At 32.3% G+C, this 21,743-nt stretch overlaps 3 protein-coding genes across 5 annotated transcripts; all 3 read left to right on the top strand.

The window, feature by feature from the left end:
• Positions 1-1,146: 1,146 nt before the first annotated feature.
• On the top strand, positions 1,147-5,765 carry LOC116111510 (uncharacterized calcium-binding protein At1g02270). Of its 3 annotated transcripts, XR_004125080.1 has the most exons (11): positions 1,148-1,457; positions 1,528-1,632; positions 1,728-1,833; positions 2,260-2,480; positions 2,602-2,678; positions 2,782-2,890; positions 3,003-3,128; positions 4,197-4,307; positions 4,399-4,506; positions 5,061-5,440; positions 5,515-5,765. XR_004125080.1 is itself a non-coding variant. In XM_031397693.1 (10 exons), the coding sequence occupies exons 1-10, from the start codon at positions 1,453-1,455 to the stop codon at positions 5,295-5,297; spliced, it is 1,158 nt and encodes a 385-aa protein (XP_031253553.1). In that variant the 5' UTR covers positions 1,147-1,452; the 3' UTR covers positions 5,298-5,765. The 3 variants fall into 3 exon arrangements, 2 of the variants coding, with proteins under 2 accessions (XP_031253553.1, XP_031253552.1); XM_031397693.1 differs by having other exon boundaries at positions 1,147-1,457; positions 1,575-1,632; positions 5,061-5,765; XM_031397692.1 differs by having other exon boundaries at positions 5,061-5,765.
• A 4,467-nt stretch (positions 5,766-10,232) lies between these two features.
• On the top strand, positions 10,233-13,247 carry LOC116111499 (protein NTM1-like 9). The gene is made up of 6 exons (XM_031397679.1): positions 10,233-10,562; positions 10,654-10,931; positions 11,052-11,276; positions 11,866-12,156; positions 12,457-12,867; positions 12,953-13,247. The coding sequence occupies exons 1-6, from the start codon at positions 10,397-10,399 to the stop codon at positions 13,178-13,180; spliced, it is 1,599 nt and encodes a 532-aa protein (XP_031253539.1). The 5' UTR covers positions 10,233-10,396; the 3' UTR covers positions 13,181-13,247.
• Positions 13,248-17,556: 4,309 nt separating this feature from the next.
• LOC116111500 (IAA-amino acid hydrolase ILR1-like 5) lies at positions 17,557-21,095 on the top strand. The gene is made up of 6 exons (XM_031397680.1): positions 17,557-17,891; positions 18,438-18,563; positions 19,167-19,481; positions 19,905-20,033; positions 20,413-20,698; positions 20,862-21,095. Exons 1-6 carry the CDS (start codon positions 17,577-17,579, stop codon positions 20,951-20,953), a joined length of 1,263 nt encoding a protein of 420 aa, XP_031253540.1. The 5' UTR covers positions 17,557-17,576; the 3' UTR covers positions 20,954-21,095.
• The last annotated feature ends 648 nt before the right edge of the window (positions 21,096-21,743 follow it).

Genomic DNA, 21,743 nt, shown 5'->3' with positions numbered 1-21,743 from the left:
TTTTTAAATTTTACATCGTTATTCCCACCCAACTCTAAAATATCAAAAATACTAAAACAAACACACCCTTAAACATTAAAATAAATAGTAGAAAGGCAATTAGTTAAACTATTTAACAACATGTAATAGCATATCTTGTAATTTTTCACTAATGATAGAAAGAAATTATTGTTATTTATGAAATCTCAATGGGTTTTTGTTATATAATTAACTCTTAAGGGGTCGATTTAAGTTTGTATGGTTAGATAGATGGTTTTCTAGTCTTAAATTACTTTAAAAAAAAAAAAATGTATTGTAATACATAATAAACGATCAAATAAATAAAATTGTATGGAAATATTTATTAAACATTAAGATAAATAATTATTTAATAATATTTTAAGTTGATTATAATTATTTTCATTTATGTAACTAGTAAGTCTAGTATGATAAAGCTAATGAGTAAAAAGAATAAGTAAACGAGTTAAATACATAATCCCCCCAAGGTATGTTTAAATAAAAAACTCCCTTTAGGTTTTTGAAATAACAAGAATCCATATGTTGTTGGTAAGTCGTTAGAACTTACAATATTATGAGTTAATAGATATTGATCAAATTGTCCTTATATCGTTTACTTTAACATCTCAAATTTAATGACAATGAAACTTCTGCTATTTCAAAAAACTCAGGAGAGATTTTTGTTATTTAATCATACCTTCTCAAGTGAAAAAATGTAATTAACTCTAAATAAATAAAAAATAAATGAAGGGGTTTTCTCAACCCCCAAAGTTTTAATCAAACAACAAAAATTCTCTTCTTGTTAGTTGTCTGGTATTAATAAATAATCACTGAATTACCCCTTTATCATTTATTTTAACACCACGAATTTAATAGTTAGGGGAATTTCTGTTATCACTATAACTACAAGGGAATTTATGTATTTAATTATAACTACAAGGGGGTAATTGTCATTAACCCATAAATAAAAACGAGAGGGTGGATAAAGAGGAGGAAAGCGAATGAAGCGGTAGTTTTTTAGTAGAGACGAGAGACTATAAATAAAATGACAGCAATTCCAATTCCATTTCGAACAAACCCAATAAAACAAAAAACAAAAAATAAAAATAAAAAATTTCTGTTGTTATCTTTATAGTTAATATTATTGACAAAACCATTTTGAGTTTTCGTTTCTTTGAAAACACACAACCACGCAAGCCGCTGGCAGTTTTTTTGATGGTGGCTTTTCGTTTTACGTTTCAAACAACATCAACATCCCACTTCTTCTTTCAACAATTATATTCAAATATTATTAGGAAAAAATAAGAAGAATGAGAAGAAAAATGAAAGGAAGAATTTCAAGAATTGGAAGTTATGCAATAGCTTCTTCAATCAGAGACCACCATCAACATCAACAGCCATGCATTACTTGTACTACCTTCAACATTCTTGCTCCCATTTACAAGCGTCTCTCCAATGAGGTCTGTTTTTCTTTCTTTTTTTACATTTTTGTGAAACGGGTTTGTTTTAAATTTGAATATTAATGTTCAGGATCAGAGTTGCCGTGAAAGTGACTATAGGGATTATTGGTTGGCCAGGAATCAAAGAATATTGGACTGGTTGTTGTGTGAAAGATCTTCAATTATATGTCTTCAGGTTTGTAATTTTTCTTTTTTTAATATTCTGGTTGAATTTTTCTTTTTAAATGAATGTAGTATAATGATATAATGGGTATGAATTGATTGATTCAGGAGTTTTGGGTGGGAAATGAAGAGCTTGTTAATATTTATGAGAAGAGATTGGGGGAAGCTGGTTATCTCCATTTCAAACTAGGCCGAACCAACAATCGTGGTGATGGTATTTTCTTTCCATTTATTCTATTTCTTGCTTTGTTTATCCATATTTATATAATAGTATTGGACTTTTTGATAATTTTTCCTAAGACGGGTTATGATAATTTTGTATCCAAATTTGAAGCAATACAAAATTATAGTGCCTGACTTTTTGAAAGGATAACAAGCAAATGTCTGTATAAAGGAGTTTGAGAGAGTTGATTTTTACCCTTCAGAATGGTGACATTTTTTAAGTTTGGGTTTCTATGTGAATTATCAAAGATGATGTGAGATGAATCGTTCTTTGTTTGTTCCAACTCAAAAGTTTTTAGACGGGGGAAGATGTTTTTAGCGTGTGAATATGTTTGTTTCAAAGGAATAGGCAATGTTATGTTGGCGCCTGATTTTTGTTTATTCCTTTAGCTTACTGTGTGTTTCTTGCTATTGGTAGGTCTGCTAACTGCTGTGCACAAGGACCACTTCAGAATTATCAACTATAGGCAATTGCTTTTTAATGATTGTGGAGATCGTGTTGCTCAGTTGTTACATGTTGAATTAGTAGCCCCCTTTTCACAGTGTCGAAATGGCGATGTTCGGCAAGAACTTCTTATTGTGAACACCCACTTGTTATTTCCTCATGATTCTAGTCTTTGTATAGTACGATTGCATCAGGTGAATTTAATATCTGATTCTGTGTTTTGACTTATATCTTATCTTAATAGCAGCGGCTCAAGTAGCCACACCACTTGCCCTTGTCTCTTATTTTAGTGCTAATACATTATTTTATATTTAGGTATACAAAATTCTGCAACATGTGGAATCGTATCAGAAAGAATACAATCTTAATCCCATTCCCATCATTCTATGCGGGTGAATATTTGATGATTACATAACTTCTATTTGAATTGTTTCCCTGATCTTGTTGAACTACACTCATGTGCTTTCTTTGTCTTGAATTTTGTACTTTATATAGTGACTGGAATGGGAGCAAACGTGGGCATGTTTACAAGTTTCTCAGATCCCAGGGTTTTGTATCATCATATGATACTGCTCACCAGTACACAGATGCAGATGCGCATAAGGTCAGTATCTTCATGTTCACATGTTGAGTCTTATTTCCTTTTGGTAGAAAGACTCACTAAGGTTTTCAGTTGTTTAGTATGTTACTCATATCTTTCATTGTGTTTCACACAGTGGGTTAGCCACCGCAATCATCGGGGTAACATATGTGGTGTGGATTTTATATGGCTTCTTAATCCCAATAAATACCGTAAATTACTAAAAACAAGCTGGAGTGAAGCAGTATTTGGCATGTTTAAGGTCAGATTTTCTCTTCCAACACCCTAGTACCACGTTTTTGTTTGCGCTTAATCACTCTTTTTTTTTGAAGAATCACATTGGTCTTTTTATGCTCTTGATATGCCCAGTTTCTTGTGCAAAACTCCAGGATACAATTTTCACGGTTTGAATTTGGGATGCCAAATTTATTGGCATAAGAATAAGAAGTTAAATATAAAGAATTCTGTCAAGCTTCTTCATAAGTAGTGCGTTGTGAGGTGATTTGGGCAATGAGTGGCAGTTCTTGGAGAAGTGATTCCCTTTCTTAAATCCTTCTGCCTTCTTTCAGAATTTGAACTGATAGTTCTTGTTAAATGGTTAGGATGCTAGGAGCTTGCAGAAGACTTCTGAATAAAGAATATTGAGGAGGGGATTGGGATTTTTTCTTTATGCGTAAGAGTCCATAGATATTCCCTCCATGATGGGATTAAGGTTTCTTTATTGTGTATTTCATTTTCACATACTACTTCTCATCTTGAACAAGATTGTGAGAGTTAAATTCAATATCTAATTTTGATCCACTTTGGGTGACATTTGTCCTGTCTGTCAATAAAAACTAATGATGAAGATGCCCTTCCTAAATTCACTGGAAGCTTGTAAAAAATTATACATGTATTATCACTATTGTCTCTTGAAGCAGGCAGGCATATGTCATAAATCTTAAATCCCCAAATACCTTTTTTTTTTTTTCCCGGAATTGTTGCTTGTTAAATAATTTATGTGCTAAGCTTTCTAGATGTGAGCATATTCACAGTATGGTTAACTTTAAAGTTTGAATAATTCATTATTTAACTTACAAGCTTTGTCTATTTTTATTGATTTGTGGTTGATTCATATGGGACATTTGTGCATTTATAAGCCTCCTTGTTTAGAATATAGCACCACTTAGCCTAATTGCTTAACAGGAAGAGGAGAATTAATGGTTTCACTTTTGAGTAATTATATCTAAAATATGAGATATAAAGGGAAAGAGCACCTTCTTAGCCTTTTTTCTCAGATCATGTGCCTTCTTAGCCTTTTTTCTCAGATCATGTGCCTTCTTATTTTCAGTATCTACTTCGGAGAGCTTCTCTTACAGAAAGTGATGCATTTGCCTTTTTGAAGGCTGATAATGATGCTGACTGCATTACCTACTCAGGTTTCTGCGAAGCTCTTCAACAGGTATCAATTATTTATTATATAAGAAAAACTCATTTTGTTTTCATTATCATGCATTGTTATTGAGTGTGATCCTCCATGTGTCATTCTTCAGCTTAATTTAACTGGCCACTGCCATGGTCTCATTGTAGAAGAGACTAAGGACTTGTGGGTCCAAGCAGACATCGATGGAAATGGTGTTGTTGATTATAAAGAATTTAAGGTAATTTCTCTAAAAACTGTTCTACATAGTTCTTACTTAGTTGATGCATTTGGAGCATGGTGGAGATATACAAATGTGATGGAGATTCCTCTAGAAACCTATAGGGATTAATACACAACACTTAAGTAGGATTTATTTATCTGTTTAGATCATGATTCTCATCACATTTAGGATTTTATTCCTATCGTTGGATCTGAGTGTTCTATTAGGATTCATGTGGATAGACGAACTTAATGAGTAATAAAGGTTATTGCTTTGTTGCCTAATATCTACTCTTAAAATCTCTCTTCTTCTTTTTTTCTTGATCAAGTCAACTTTCATGTTCTTACATATTGTAAACCTGATGAGTTTCAGATGATTAGAACTGATACAGAATTTTTGTTATTGGTGGGTTACCGTGCCTTCTGTTATCACGTGGTTATATCCAAACAACTACCTAAATAGATGTCAACACCATTAGCTTATCATTTCTTTTAAATTATGATGTTTCATGAAACAATTGTTTTAAGCAATGATGATGATGGCACTGAAGGTTTGGAATGTTGGCTTTGCAGCAACGGATTTGGAATCCTACATCATCAGATCAAAGAGATGAAACCGGTAATGAAGTTCGAGAAGGTGTTGTAAAGGGTAATCAGGAGCAAACAATTGGTTTTAGCGTGAAGAATGCAGTTCTCTTCCCTCCTGAAGTGGAGAAAGGAAGATGGCCTGAAAATTATTCTCTTTCTGATCATGCCCGACTTACTGTGGTGTTCTCACCAATAAGAATGCCGTGCTCTCAGCTATCCTGACGAACCTCATATGGATCATAAGTTGGATTGGACTTATCACGAAAGTATGAGCCATGCTCAATGATTCCAGCATTACAGTTGCTGCTGAATGGAATATCAACTTTCTCGCCAAGCTAAAAAATGGGAGATGATAGTTTGCAAAGGTTGTTATTCTATCATCCAAAGGCATTTCAGACTAGTTATCGCATATTAGTTAGAGCTCTGGTTTATTTTGCAGGTTAACATGGAAATGGGATATGGTGCATGGTGGAAGGAAGCACTACTCTTTAGGCTTGAGAAATAACATGAGATTTGTTATAGCAAATAGGGATACTGATGAAAGAAATTGTAAGTGTACAGATTATGTAAAATAAATAAAGAAAGTCTTTAGCTTGTTACTAGTAAATAAATAGAGCTCCATTTATGTACGAGAATTGAGAATTGCTTCAAAATGTGGATTATTGTAAGGAACCGATTATCAAATAAGGAAGTGGTATTCTTATTCATTATTCTCTTGCTTTCTTTTGTATTCTTTTCGGATCTTCTCTTTAGCTTTATTATTTCTCTAACCAAAGGGGGGCTTTGTCATTTGATTATACTTGAGGGGGGTTATTTATTAAAATCTTTTAAAGCAAATACTTTTTTCAGTTAATAAAAAAGGGAGTCGTACCGCATATGATGAGTGCATAAAGTGGAGTTATTTAATTTTTTCACTTTGGCATGAGTCATACCACTTTGTAGGGCCCAACTTGCACATGAAATGGAAAAAGATTTTTAGCATAAACATGTATCTATGTTTATTCTACAGGGAGAACGACAATTTCCCACCCCAGGGTTTGACAAAATGACCTTTCGCGCCTGTCAAGTTTCAAAACGACACTTTCCCACCCGTCGTTAGGTTCTATTAGTGTTTTTTGTTAATATTTGACTGAAAAGACGAAAACGATCTTAAATAGTTTATTTCTTAATTAGTGTATTATAAATTAAAATTTAGTTAAGTCAAAGTCTTTATTTGATTATTTATTAGTCCAAGTGTAAAGATACATTTTTTTCTTTGTTTATTTAATTAATTAGGAATATTAATTTTTTATGTTAATTAGTAAAAATAAAAAACATTATAAATTTAGTAGATTATTAAATGATAATGATGAGATATTGATGACATTATAAATAAATAAATATTAAAGTCATTTAACTTTAAATAAAATGTCATAGCATTACTTTTAACTTTTTAGATGAAGCTAACTATTTTTTCTTTTTTGACTTTTTAATATTTAATTTTTTAACTAATTAAAAAATAATAAAATTTTTATAAAGTAAAATATTTAAAGGTATTTTTTGCCTTTTTAGTAAAATATTAACAGAAAACATAACAGAACCTAACGAAGCGTGGAAAAGTGTCGTTTTGAAACTTGATAGGTGGGAAAGTGTCGTTTCGCCAAACCTCAGGTGCGAACTGGGAAAATGTCATTCTCCCTAATCTATCATACAATTCATAAACCTACTGCCAGCTGTTATGAAAACAAGCAACAATTCCACTCATTAATTTCACATTCACATCAAATAAATCCGTACGGCTCCCTGAAATTTTCTAAAAACAATAGCATGTTATTACATTATAACCCAAATAGTTTCTATAATTTCAAAATTACCCTTTTAATCAAAATTTAAACACAAATAGACTTTAGTCACATGTATTTTCCAATACTTTTTAATGTTTTCAAATACTTAACGCAACCTGATTAATATCAGCTTCCTCCCATTACTTTCCGAGTCATCGGTGGTGGGGCCAGGAAAAGCTAACGTGTCAAGAGATAATTTGTCGATAGACACAAGACGAAGGTCATTGAATAATTCTGGAGAATTCCGAGCAAGAAAAATATATAGATGCAACAGGGTCATAATCTTTTTCCTCAAGAAACCCACAACATAAATTTACTCCAACTGAAACGGAATCACTCTTGCCTTTTGATTTAGGTTTTCGAAAAAAACCTAAATGGGAGCCATAACAAAAAAGTTAAAAGTTATTAGTGAGATTGATATGTCTAAATGGGAGGCCATGGGATTGGCCTGGTATTCTCATTCATCTTTTTATTTTATTTTTAAATTTACTTACTCTATTAAAAACTGTTTCAGTTTTCTTAATTTAACTGATGGGTTTTGGTTGGTTTATCAGCGATTCAGACGAATGATCCAGAGTGGTTCTTCTTTTGCCCGCATAATAGAAAGTACCCAAATGGGCAAAGATGGAGCAGAGCAACAAATGCTGGGTATTGGAAAGCAACTGGGAAAGATCGGGAAATAAGGTAATTGGGATGAAGAAGACCCATGTTTTCAATACTGGACGTCACGAGCTCCAAAGGGAAGAGAACCAATTGGGTTGTGCACGAGTATGGTCCAACTTTGAAGATCTTGATGGCACTTTACGTGACAGGTTTGATTGAATTTTTCCTTTGGGTTTTTGTTTTAAATTTTTTGTGATTTATGTTATTGTTTTATTGTGGGTTTATTTACAAAAGATGATAGTGCTGAAGCTGAACCTCAAAAGGCCGTAATTCTCAGTGGTGGACTACGCTGCCTCATTAGTTGAAGAAGAAACAATTTCTGAGGTTCTAACGTTCACTTAAATTATCTCTTCTTCTTTTTCTTTCTTCATTCAAAATTTCATGAAATATGTCGGGTTTACCTTTTAAATTATGCTATTTCATGAAACGTTGATTTAAAAATAATGGTGATACATTGACGCTTTGCAGTAACGAACTCATCACATCAAACAGATGAAATCGGTAATGAAATACGAGGAGCTGTAAAGGAAAATCAAGAGCAAAGAATTGGTTTTACCTGAAGAATGCATGTTTGATGTAAAACGTTTTTCAATGGTTTGGATTAAGGATTACAATACAATGTCCAAAGAATCTGGATTTAGATCAATGTGTTTTTTTATTTATGTCCGAAATTTTGCATGCATTACGTTAAGTTTAAGTGTCTGGATTGATTGCCCGAGTAATGCTACAGTCACGGTGGTAGTGTCCGAATTTATTATTAAATGATAGGGTAAAATCTTGACCGTTGATTAATTTCTGAGTAATGCTACAGTCACTGACGGTAGTGTACCGAATTTATGTATCAAATGATAGGATAAAATCTTGACCGTTGATTAATTTTAATCAACAATCAGATTTTATCACGTCATTTGATCTAAATTCGGTACACTACGACGTATTATTTTCCTTGTTTGCCTTGGGATTGGAGAATAGCAAATTAAGTCATTAAACGGCAGAGTAAAAAATAAAACCAATTTAATGTATAGTATAATACCAACAAATATAAAATTACGCTTTGGTTAATTTGAAGTAGAGAAATATTATCTTATTAATATACAATATTTCATACAAACATATGAATTTAATATAAGATCCCTATGAGTTTAGCAATAAGATAAAAAAAAACATTCACATTGTAGAAGTTAAAAGGGTGTGGTTGCCTCCTTTTCATTTAATTTTAATTAGTGAAGGCTACTAATTTAGTGGAGGTCTAATATTTGAAGACAGCATAAAAGAAGTCAAGTTACGTATACTAGTGGGATTTCTTCTTTGTTTCAACTCATTACAAGATATAAAAAAATTGTCTTATACTTTATAAGAACATAATAATTATGGCCTTTGCTACTTTTCTAATAAAGTTGATTTAACACATTTTTGAAGGATTATAATTATAAGTAATAAATTTAAAGATTATATGGATTCCTAGTTGTACATAAGTTAAAGATCATGTCTATTGTTTTGTTTCTAATAATTGAATTTGATTGTGAAGAACAGAGAGTCAATAATTGCATATGCTAAACCTAAAACTCTAAGAAAAGCTTCTCTTTTTGTTTTACAGTGAATAAAATATTTAAAAAGAATGAAAGTAAAAGAGAGTGCATAATTTTTGGGAACTTAAGTTGATACCTTAATTTAATTTTGATAATCCTAATCCTAGAAAGTAGGGACCCAACCCAACCACACAATCTTGACCATAACTATAAGAAAAGCATTATTGAGTGAAAGGAATGGATATTGTCTATTCTACCTTTTTTTATTTATTTATGGTTAAATATAATGATTAATTAGATATTTCTAATATATTTTTAAATATATATATATATATTTTTTTTTTTTAGGTCCATAAAATTACAAATATCACATTTGCAATATAAAAGTAAGCAGGGCCAATCTTTAATGGAATTTATAAGTGGAATTGTTCCTTCTTCATAGTTCACATTTGCAATATCATGTTTTCATAACAGCTGGCATTGACTTATGGGTTGTATTATAGGATGTCTGAATCTAACATAATAACCTTATTGGGCTTTTCTTTTCTATCCCTTGGATTATGGTCTTAATTAACAGTTTACCATCATCCAACTTATAGAAACCCCCAGTTAGATTATTTGGTGGAACATATAATTATTCATTTTTAATATAATACAAAAACAGTTTTTTTTTTTTTTTTAAATTTCAATTCGAGTTAAACATGATTGAATAATCAGCTTTACCTTTCTCAACTAGATTTTATATTACTGCCATCAACTTTAAGGGTGTCAATGTTACTTTTTCAAAAACATTTGGTTAAAACTTCAAGGTTAAAAAGGTATTTAATCTTATTAATTTGGCAGGAAGCTGGTACTAACTACTAAGCTTCATAGCAGCTTCCTCAAATTTCTTACCAAGTCGGCGAGTCCTAAGTGGTGGGGCCCATTGTACGATGTGATGTCAAGGAAAACCACGTGTCAGAACATAATTCGTCGAAAAAAGCAAAACCAGGGTCGTTGAATTATTTTCCCAAGTCTATCCCTGTAGATTCCGAACAAGTAAACTAAAGAAACAGGGTCAAAAAAGGAAAATCAGACAAATCATACGCGGAATATACAGGGGTTTCAAAACGCGGGCGGGTGTTTATTATTGTTATTGTACATGAAAAAGACCAAAAAAAAAGTCTTCAGTGTTTGGCTTTGGCTTTGGCTAATTCTTTTTCCTCAAGAAACCCAATTCATAATTCTTATATAAATTACCCCAATTCATTCATAATCACTCTTACTTCTGATTTAGGGTTTCATAAAAAAGAAAAAAAGGAAAGAAATGGGGGCAATTTCACTTAATTCACTTCCATTAGGTTTCAGATTCAGACCCACTGATGAAGAGTTGGTTAACTATTACCTTAGATATAAGATCAACGGCCATCACAAAGAAGTTAAAGTAATTAGTGAGATTGATGTTTGTAAACGGGAGCCGTGGGATTTGCCTGGTATTCAAATTTATTAAAAATTGTTTCAAATTTACTAAAAATTGTTTCGATTTTCTTGATTTAATTGATGGGTTTTTGGTTGGTTTTGTAGGTTTATCAGCCATTCAGACGAATGATCCAGAGTGGTTCTTCTTTTGCCCGCAAGATAGAAAGTACCCAAATGGGCAAAGATTGAACAGAGCAACAAATGCTGGGTATTGGAAAGCAACTGGGAAAGATCGGAAAATAAAATCGGGAAATAAATTAATTGGGATGAAGAAGACCCTTGTGTTTCATACTGGACGAGCTCCAAAGGGGAAGAGAACCAATTGGGTTATGCACGAGTATCGTCCAACTTTGAAGGATCTTGATGGCACTTTACCTGGACAGGTTTGATTGAATTTTTCCTTTGGGTTTTTGAATTTTTGTTTTTGTTTGATTGAATTTTTCCTTTGGGTTTTTGAATTTGTGTGATTTATGTTTTTGTTTTGTTGTTGGGTTTATTTGCAGAGCCCTTTTGTGCTTTGTCGTTTGTTTAAGAAACAAGATGAGAGTGTTGAGATTGAAGTTGGAGTTGAAGGTGACGGTGAAGCTGCCATGTCATCTCCCGAGAAGGAGTCTGAGTTTCCTGTTTTGGAAGTTAAACCTGAAAATAACCCCATAATTGTTGAGTCTTCGCTTGCTGCCGGAACTACTTCTGATGTTCGAGTGGTCGAAGAAGAAACTGTTACTGGGGTATTAACATTCAACTCGATCTCAATTTCAAATTTATAATAGCCCGTTTGGTTTCTTGAGAACTGGTGTTATATCTTAATATTTTTATTATCTTAGGGGCTTTTTTTATCTGATTTTGCAATTCTTTAGGATGGTGTTCATAATTTGTGTTTGGAAATGTTTTAAACAATTTTAACCAAATGGGTTTTCATATAATTTATGTAATTTGGCAATACGTTGCATCATGAATAATGTAATTATTTACTTAATTAGATAAAAGAGGAGGCTTTGATTTGTTTAATGCAGACTTGTTTAAAAAAAGAAAAAAATTATAGTAGTTTTTAGGATTGAATATGAAAATTGTGTTTGGAAATGTTGTAAAAAACTTTAATAAAATAGGTTTTTAATTCATTTGCACAATGAGTCATGTTTTTTTTCCAGATGACAAGATGAAGACCTTGAGTTGCTAAAGATTATATATATATATTTTTTGTTTTTTGGTAGGATTGTAGTGAAAAGTTGTTTTTGGACCTAATGGGCTTTCATATAATTTATGCAACTTTTCAATTCATTTGTAGAATGAGTAATGTATTTTATGTTCTTTTTGTAGATGAAAGATGAAGACTTTGATGAGTTAAATGCGCTAATGTGGGAGCCACAAGAGTGTATCCCCTTTCCCCCATTGTACTCACCCATGCCAGGGGAGATACAATCTTCTTATATGCCTTGCACAGTCAATGATGATTATGAAAAGAATGCTTATATTTCTCAGTTCTTGGATTCTATTCTTAATACTTCAGACGATTATTCAACCATTGAAAGTGAGACCCCTAAGAACATGCCCCTTGTTAAGGACAGTGGATCTTGCAGCGAGTCAGATGTAGAAGTAGGCCAATCATTGGTAAGTCAGAGCTATTCATTTTGCAATACTGCTATACAAAGTTTTGTTTGCAAATTGATGTCGCACACAATGGAAGAGGGAGTGTTAAAAATCAAGGGAATTAATTAGAGTTTGTGATATGATGATATAAGAGAAGGGTTACATTAATTTTGTGTGCCAGAGTTTGAACAGAGAGTACGTATGTGTAGCATTACTCTTCATTTTGCCCTCAAACTTGTTTAGTTGTGTCAAGATTTGGTTTCAGTGTTACTATAGTCCTATTTTGTATTTGTCTAACATAATTGTTCTCCTGTGCAACAGCCTGAGGCAGAATTTCCTAATTCATTGTGGTCTGAGGCTGCTCATTTTAAGATGGAAAGACCTCCAGAAGATTACAGAAGTCTGACAAACCAGTGTTTCTTAGAGCCTGAACCTTTCAAACAGGATGTTTTCTCATCTGGTTCTGCCGCTGGCCAATCTTATGATCGTTACAATAAATTAAACAATCAGATGGATGCAATCGGCAGCAATGACGTTGCTGGAACTGGAATCAGGATTAGGACACGCCAACGACAGAGTAATCAAAAGAATGATGGCTCGTTAACTCAGGGCACTGCTTCAAGAAGAGTACGGCTGCAGAGTAAACTTCAAGTTGGGTCAGTGGTTTACAAGGAGTCAGGAGCTGAAACCGACATGCTAGAGGAATATGAATCAAAACCCCTTGTTAGAGAGGTTAGAAGTTTTTAAATGGAGATTATGAAAAGCTCTTATATTATCTATATTCAGATTCTGAATTCGATTATATTTAAATGTGCAGGGAGTAAAAGCTGCAGAAAAGTCAAGGGAAAACAGTAATATTTCTGAAGAGCTTACTACAATTGATAGACCTGATGGAAAATTGAATGGCAGCGTTTCAACGGATAGTGAAATTTCAAAGGCTTTTCGAGGCCGTCAGTCACTTGCAGTTTTGTTTAGGGTAGCTGCAATTATAGTAATGTTCTCAGTCTTGGTTAGCACATTCAGGGGTCTTGATCTTAAATTATAGTTCTGCATAGAGAGATCTTATCCGTGTGTATAGTCTGCTATTTACTTCTTTTTTTTGGGATTTACTAACTAGACTTGAGGAGATATATTTGTAACTTTTATTTTTTTTAATGTAATGTATGATCTATGTAACTACTTTTGTAGTATATGCTTTTGGACCTAGCTTGTGTTTCTCTCTCTCTCTGTCTCTCTATATATATATATATATATATATATAACAGCATTTTTATATACATTCCTCTTGTGTGGAACTATATTTTTATGTAGATTATGGTTTTGAAATTGGTTTGTGGATGTGGTGATATGATAATGAATCTCAATGGTATTTGAAGATTTTTGGGCTTAAAAAAGAGAGACAGAAGTCCAAAGATCAAGATGGCCTAACTTTATTCTTCTTCTATACAGTATCTCCAAGGCCCAATAATATATATGGATTAGAAGAATTAGAACGGAGGTCACTAGAAGTCCTCCAAGTGAGCAAAAAGCATACTTAAAGTGGACGAATTTAGAGGTGGAACAAATAGGCTGGGTTAGACGGGTCAACCCTAACTTGACCTACCTCAACCCGGGTTCAACCTAGCTCGGGTATCCCTCGTCGGGTGGGTTGGGCCTTCATAGACCAACCCGGCAACCCAGTGGGTTGTTGTTGTTTTTTTTTTTTTTTCAAAACCTGTCCAACTCACCGGGTTGGGGGTTGTCAACCCGCCAGGTTGACCCACGGGTTGGCAACCACCAGTCCGACAGGTTGGACAAAAAAAAATTAAATGTCTTTTTTTGGTAAAACCCCATTTTACCTTTCAAATATAGTCGTTTTATAGCAGTTGGGGGAGTCTTTTTAGTCATTTTCTTTTCCCATTTTTTTTTATAAATAGGGTATAAATTCTCATATTTCCTCACATCCCAAATTCTCTCATTTTCTCTATTGAAGTCTTTCAATCTCTTTGTTGTCAATTTGCTCTCATTTTAATTTTTATTAGTTTTTGCAATTTTCAATTCATATTTCCAAATTCTAATTCTCTTTCTTTAATTCTTTTATATCCCTTTTTTATAACTAAAATGGATAGATATTTCAATGATGAAGAAAATTATCATAATACCCTTGAATTTACTAAAGTAAATGTAGTAGATTTAAACACTCCCGTTTTCCCATTCTCACAATCCAATACACCTCATAATATCCTCCCCTTCCTCCCCATGATGCTATAACTCCTAGTGGTTCTAGAGGTCATTCTCATAATCATCGTCCTCGTCCAACCCATCTCAAGTAGAAGCGGGTTCATCAATTGCAGTCAGAATCGACGACAGACATACATCAAATGTTTGGGTGTATTTCAAAAAGTTTTACGAGACATAAAATGGAGTTCAAGTAAAGAAAACAAGATGCAAGTATTGTGGAAATATTTATAAAGCTCATGCAGGTAATAGTACTAGTACTTTAAAAACACATGCTAGTAAATATATAAATCATCATGGAAATAGAGAAATCAATCAAATTCAAATAACTAGTATGGGTACTATTTGACATTATAATTCTGGTATATATAGGGAATAATTAGCTTTATATATTGCTATAACTGATCAACCTATTAATATGGTTGAAAATAATATTTTGAAAGATTTATTAAAAATTCATTTTTTTCCAGAATTTAAAACTTATTCTAAAACTACAACTAGAAATGATTTAATAAAATTGTTTGGAAAAATGAAATTAGAATTAAGAAATAAAATACATAGTTGTCATGTTAGTGTGACTGTAACCATCGATATTTGGAATGGTAAAGCTAAACAAGATTATATTTAAGTGACTAGTCATTATTTTGATAACGAATGTAAATTAAATAAACTTTATTGGGATTTAGATTAATGGATGTGGATCATAGTGATCAACAAATTTATAATAAAATTGTTGAAGTTTTAGAAGATCGTGATATTGTTCACAAAGTGATAAGTTTAACTTTATAAAATGCAAGTGCTAATAGTAGAGTAATAAATTTTTTAAAATAAATTTTCATTTTTATAACAATTTGAAGTTTTTTTAACAACGTTGTGTATGTCACATTATTAATTTAATTGTAAAAAGTAGTATGAAAAAAATTATACATAATATTGATAGAAATAAAGATTCTTTAGCTTGAATTACTAGTAGTAATAGAAGAAATGTTGAATTTCAAGATGCTTGTATAAAATCAAATTTGTCTCCAAGAACTTTTGCATTAGATATGTCTGTTAGGTGGAATAGTATTTATTTAATGCTCGATTCATGTTTACCATATGCAAATTTAATTAGTTATTTTGTAGCAAATAATAAGAGTTCTCATTATTTGGTAGACAATGATCGACATATATCTCAAAAAATTCATTATTTTCTTAAACTCTTTTATCAATCCACTTTAAAACTTTTTGGTATGTATTATTCTACTAGTCCATTGGTAATACATATAATTATAAAAATTTCAGATTTATTTAAAAAAAAAAACAGAAATAATGAAATTTTAGCGGGACCAATAGAGACAATAGAATTAAAATTTTAAAAATATTGGAAATTCATTCATTTTCTTTTTTGTTTAGTTGTCATATTTGATCCTATAATTAAATTAGCGGGTTTAGAAAATGGTTTAGACATGTTAAGTGAAAATTTATGAGACGAAGCATATGACATTCAACTAGGAGAGATAAGATAGTGTCTTGCAAATGTATATTTGCAATATGAAAGCATGTATTGAAACCAGTAAAGAGGCAAAATACCCGAGGAAGTAGCATCAGAAGACACAAATGAAGACTTCGACATCTAGAGTGCACTTAATAGGTCGAAGAAGACTCGAACCTGAAGCATAACCTTCTCTTCAAAAGCATCAATAACGAATATACTGTCCTCTATGCAGTTGCAGAGTAATAAGCTTCACCAATATTTGGGAACCCCTGATGTGCTACCAGCAAATCCATAATAAAGAGCCAACTTTGATGTCTTAGAATATTGGAAAACTAGAAAATGTATTTTTCCGGTATTATCAAGACTTGCCCTGGATGTTTTCTCTATTCCTGTCTCAACCGTCTCATTGGAACAAACATTTAGTGCAAGTGGAATAATTTTAAATTAAAAAAGGACTGAACTTTCACAAAAAATGATTGAAGTCCTTACATGTCTTCGAGATTAGGAATGATTGCGCCATCAGGATCAATATGAGGTTATCGATGATACTTTAATAGAATTATTTCAATTTTGTAATTTAGATGATACAGATGAAGGAGGTCCTAGTCAATCTCAAATTAGTTGTTTTGTAAATTGTAACTTTGTAATTTATAAATTAACTATCAATTATTGTACTCTTTTTTTCTTATCAAGTCTTTGCTTCAATTGAGTTTTTCTTGGTAAGGTTTTTAATGAGGCAATAATTGTTGTAATTTCTTATTTTTTATTTTATTTTTTGATAAATGAATAAATCAAAATTTTCTTATATTACAATTTAATTGTATTAAAATTGAATTAATATTTGAAATGGTAACTAAAAAAAATTAATATAATTGAATTGATATTTGAAAAGTTAGCTAAAAATAATTACAGAAAATAAAAAAATAAAAAAAAATTCCGGGCCAGCCTACACAAAAACCCATCGGATTAGGGTTGGCGGGCTGGGTTGGGCCAACCCTTTTGGCCAAAGAGGCGGGCCTAACCCAACCCACCCTTGTTGGCGGGCCGAGCCTAACCGACCATGGGTTAGGCCAGGCAGATTATTTTCGACCTTTAGACGTATTCAATCTATACTAGAAGTTAAATGGATTTTTTGGAATTTCAAATAATATAATAGATAGTGTTTTAAAAATTAGACCCCGTGAGTTGTACAATATACAACATTGTACAACTATACTATTTCACCTTTAGACGTATTCAATCTATACTAGAAGTTAAATGGATTTTTTGGAATTTCAAATAATATAATAGATAGTGTTTTAAAAATTAGACCCCATGAGTTGTACAATATGATATTTCTTCAAGTTAATTTGTTTCTTTCTATTAATGTTTGTGGAATATCAATTATTTCTATAACAAATTACAATATTCATTGCCACGTCATTCTTCTCTTCACACTTTATTTTCTTCTTCTCTCCTTATATAATATACGAATATTTATCTTTTTATTTTAACACTGAAAATTTAACACAATGGGGATTAATGTTCCCTCTGAAATCTAAAAAAGTTTGTCTCGAGAGAATATTTTATTATAGTAAGTATATTTTTTGGAATTAATATTATGGTGTCATCTTCGTCTACCCAAAATAATATCGGGTTCGGTTGGGTGAACCGGAAAATCCACTAATTCATGGAACAAAATAAATAATTAGTGGGTCAACGCATCCCTAATACTTCCATCCCCTATCCACAACAACCTGTTCATTAAATGGAAATAGCTTTTGTTCCTGCGTTGTTCTTCATTTTGGTTCTCTTACCTTCAATCCTTTGTAATTATGATGAAATTTTAAGTTCAGCTCGTCAAGACAAAGAATGGTTAACCTCAGTAAGGAGACAAATCCATGAAAACCCAGAACTCAAATTTCAAGAATACAACACAAGTGCTCTCATCCGCCATGAACTTGACAAACTTGGTATCACTTACTCATACCCACTTGCAATCACTGGCATCGTTGCTCAAATTGGCTCCGGTTGTCGCCCTGTCGTTGCTCTCCGGGCTGACATTGATGCCCTTCCTTTACAAGTATTTCTTGTTTTCTTTACCTTTTGATTATGTATCTGTGCCGATGAAATTGGTTTCTAAAACGATTATATACTTTCTCTATTTTGATTATCATTATATATTTGTGAAATAATTATGTAAGTAACCAAGTTTTGTTAACAAAAATGTATGGATGATTTGGTAGCCAAAATGTATGTTAGATTGTGTATGTTAGTACTGATGTGGTTCGGCAGTTTTTTCTTGTTAGCTTGATGTACGGATAACATGATAGGCCTACAATTTTTTTTTTTTAAATAATTATATATGTGATATAGTTTTATTAGTTAAACGCATGAATAGGTGGTACTACTTGATGCATGAATGACTTGGTATGTTTAAAGTACAATAAAGTTTCTCTATTAGTATTGACATTAACAGTAGGGAGAAGTCTACCATACACGAGGCATATTATGCTACGTCAGTGATTATTGGTATTTAAAATAATTATATACATGGCACACGAATTATGTACGATACTCTCTTTATTTGTATTCATATTTTGATAGTACGGAAGTAATTGATGTGTAGGAATTGGTGGAATGGAAGCATAAGAGCAAAGCTGATGGGAAAATGCATGGATGTGGACATGATGCTCATACTACCATGCTACTGGGTGCTGCCAAGCTACTTCATCAGCGTCAAGATGAACTTAAGGTCTGTGGGTTTATTAGAGAATGCTGAATAAGATTTCTTAAGCCAATGTTTTGATAACAAGTTTTTGAGATAGCTAATGATAGATTCATGTCTTTAGCAGTGTAATTTTTAAGTCCAAACAGTAGAGATTTTGCTATCTTCTTTATCTAACTAAAATTTTTAGTTCTTGTAATTGCATTTAGACTATGGTTGGATTTTGCTGATATTTGATGTATAAAACCTACGTTTGGTAAGATAATATAAGGGGGAGATAATCATTTTAAATAATTTAATTTTAAATGAAATCAATTACTCCAATTATTTCCATGTCTTTTTGTATTTGATTATTTATTTTTGTTGCTCTAATGACAAACTTGTGGTGTTTAGTTTCTAAGCTTATATATAATTAATCAAATTTTATCTCTTTCTACTCATAAAATGTCTGATGAATAAGATTTGTGTGAGTGCACATCTTTGTCTGAAAATCATGCTTCTGCATCTGTTTCTTGTAATTCTCTGGCTTAATCGTTTGCCCCTCCTTCCCCCAATGTTTTGTAACATGTCAATTTGGGATTTTAACTGAACTAAAAATTGCACAACTTTTCATCCCTTCGGTTTTGGAAGGGAACTGTGAGACTTCTTTTCCAACCTGCCGAGGAGGGAGGTGCTGGTGCTTTACACATGATTAAAGATGGTGCTCTTGGTTACTCTGAAGCCATATTTGGAATGCATGTTGATTATCAAATGCCCACAGGAAGCATACGATCCCTTTCGGGGCCAGTCCTGGCTTCTGTTTGCGTTTTTGATGTAAAGATAGAGGGGAGAGGAGGGCATGCTGCAGAACCGCAATCTGCTGTGGATCCAATACTTGCTGCTTCATTTGTAATATTGGCATTGCAACAACTCATTTCGAGAGAAGTTGATCCTCTCCACAGTCAAGTATGTTTCTGTTGTCTATCAATTCATACATAACAGTCTATTTTTGCTATTATTGCATGAAATGATATTTAATGGATGATTTGCTCGATAATTTTGAAAGAACTGTAGGAACAAACTCCTTTAGTTTATCATTTCAAAAAGACTGCAACTGTTTGTCTTTTCAGCTTATTTGAAAGTTCCACTGGCATTTTCTTGTACGGCTTCGCTTACAGCTGCATAGACTAGAGACCACTAACCCCTCAACCAAAGTGGCAACAATTTCTGTATGTCACCCTTAGGAACATGTGGAGGAATTTTCAGTGCACTTTCTTTTTATGATATTCTTTAGGAATATGGTTACACAAGAATGAGTGCATAGATTGATTTAAGGTGCTGTCTGATGTGATATAATTTAATGCTCTTACTTTCTTTTTTGGGTTGAAGGTGCTGTCTGTTACTTACGTTAGAGCTGGCACTGCATTGAATGTAATTCCTCCATATGTTGAATTTGGGGGTACTTTGAGAAGACTTACTACAGAAGGTTTGTATCAACTCCGAAAGAGGTTGAACGAGGTAATAAACCAGTACTTAACTTTCCACTTTAGCCTCGAAAGAACAGATTGCTCTGTATCATCGTTTTTAGTACATAATCTCTTTAAAATAGAATATAAGCATTTTAGTAATATAATTGGATGTGCTGGCATGCTATTCCTCTTGAAACTATATGGTTATCACAATCCTGTGTTCTTTGTGCCTTCAGGGAGAGCTTTTAAATTGGCTAGTGCTTTATTTTCAGCATAATTACCCGTTCTTTCATTGTTTACTATAATGAGCTTCATTGTATTTAATTTGAGCCTTTGTCTGTGGCCAATGCAAACAGATTTGTCAAAAAGAAAAAAACTGAAAAGAGTGAAGTGATAATTCACATTTAGTCTGTCCTTGATTCTTGTAGGTTGTCAAACAACAGGCTGCTGTACACAGGTGTAGTGCATATGTTGACATGAAAGACGAAGAACACCCACCATATCCTGCTGTTGTTAATGATAATAATTTGCATCTCTTAGTTGAGAAGGTCGGTAGAGATTTGCTTGGTCCTGAGAAGGTGAAGGTGGGAAATAAGGTTATGGCAGGGGAGGACTTAGCCTTCTATCAGGAACAGATTCCTGGAGTAATGTTTAGCATTGGAATTAGAAATGAGAAGGGTTCAATTCATTCTCTACATTCCCCTCACTTCTTTCTTGATGCAATAAAACTATGCTTACTCACAATCTTATTAACCATCTTGGTAAATATAACGGCATAGTACGGGTACTATACGTATGGTACCCATACTATGCTGTTATATTTACCAGGATAGTAAAATGGTTAGTAAGATTGTAAGTAAGCATAGCATTACTCTTTTTGATGAGGATGTTCTGCCAATTGGGGCAGCGGCATACGCGAGTCTTGCAGAAACGTATTTCAGCAAGTACCAACATTCGCTTTTAAGGTAAATGTTTGTAGCTTTTGTACATGTACAGTGGTGTATACTGGAATGATATTATTTTTAATTTCCTCTATTTACTACTTGGGTCCATAAATTTTACCCTCCAAAGAAAATATACCATACGTTAGTATGGGTCTGGGTTGTTATGATTGGGCTTTGCAAAATTAAAAGAGAAGTTATTTTTATCTCCCATACTTTATCGATTTCACCTCATCTTCTAGACTAGAAAGGGATATAATATTATTTAAAAAAATTATCAACCATTTTAAACAAGGATTTATAGACATGTTCATTATTTTTCTTAAGATCTAAAATCTCTTATTACACTATATTTCCTTAAAAGTGCTAAATTCTATAACATTCCAAATATATATATATGTTAAGATCCGGTTTGAATTAAGTTCTTAACAGTTTTTTGGTTATATGACCAGTTTTTCATTTAATAATATCATCATTATAAAGAATAGTTTTGTGGTTCATAACTGTTTCCCAAAATATAAAATAATAAAAGAATATAGTAATGTAAAAACCTCAGGAGCTCTCAAAAACCAAAAAATAAATAAAATAAAAATAAAATAAGATTGTGTTTGCTTTGGATTAAAAAGATACTGAGATCTATAAATTAATTCTTACTATAGAAGAAACATTAGCTAATGGGGATAAATAGTGATAATTACGATATGTATTAATTTAATTGTGAATTGTTGATTTAAATTTATTTAAATTTTTTTGTAATTACAAATATAAAGCTTTGAAATAAAAGAATGAAAAAAGAATAAGAATAATTTTTTTATTAT

The sequence above is a fragment of the Pistacia vera genome, unplaced genomic scaffold (assembly GCF_008641045.1).
Source record: "Pistacia vera cultivar Batoury unplaced genomic scaffold, PisVer_v2 Contig640, whole genome shotgun sequence".
NCBI classification, from domain to species: Eukaryota; Viridiplantae; Streptophyta; class Magnoliopsida; order Sapindales; family Anacardiaceae; genus Pistacia; species Pistacia vera.
This window is presented reverse-complemented; position numbering and strand designations above follow the sequence as displayed.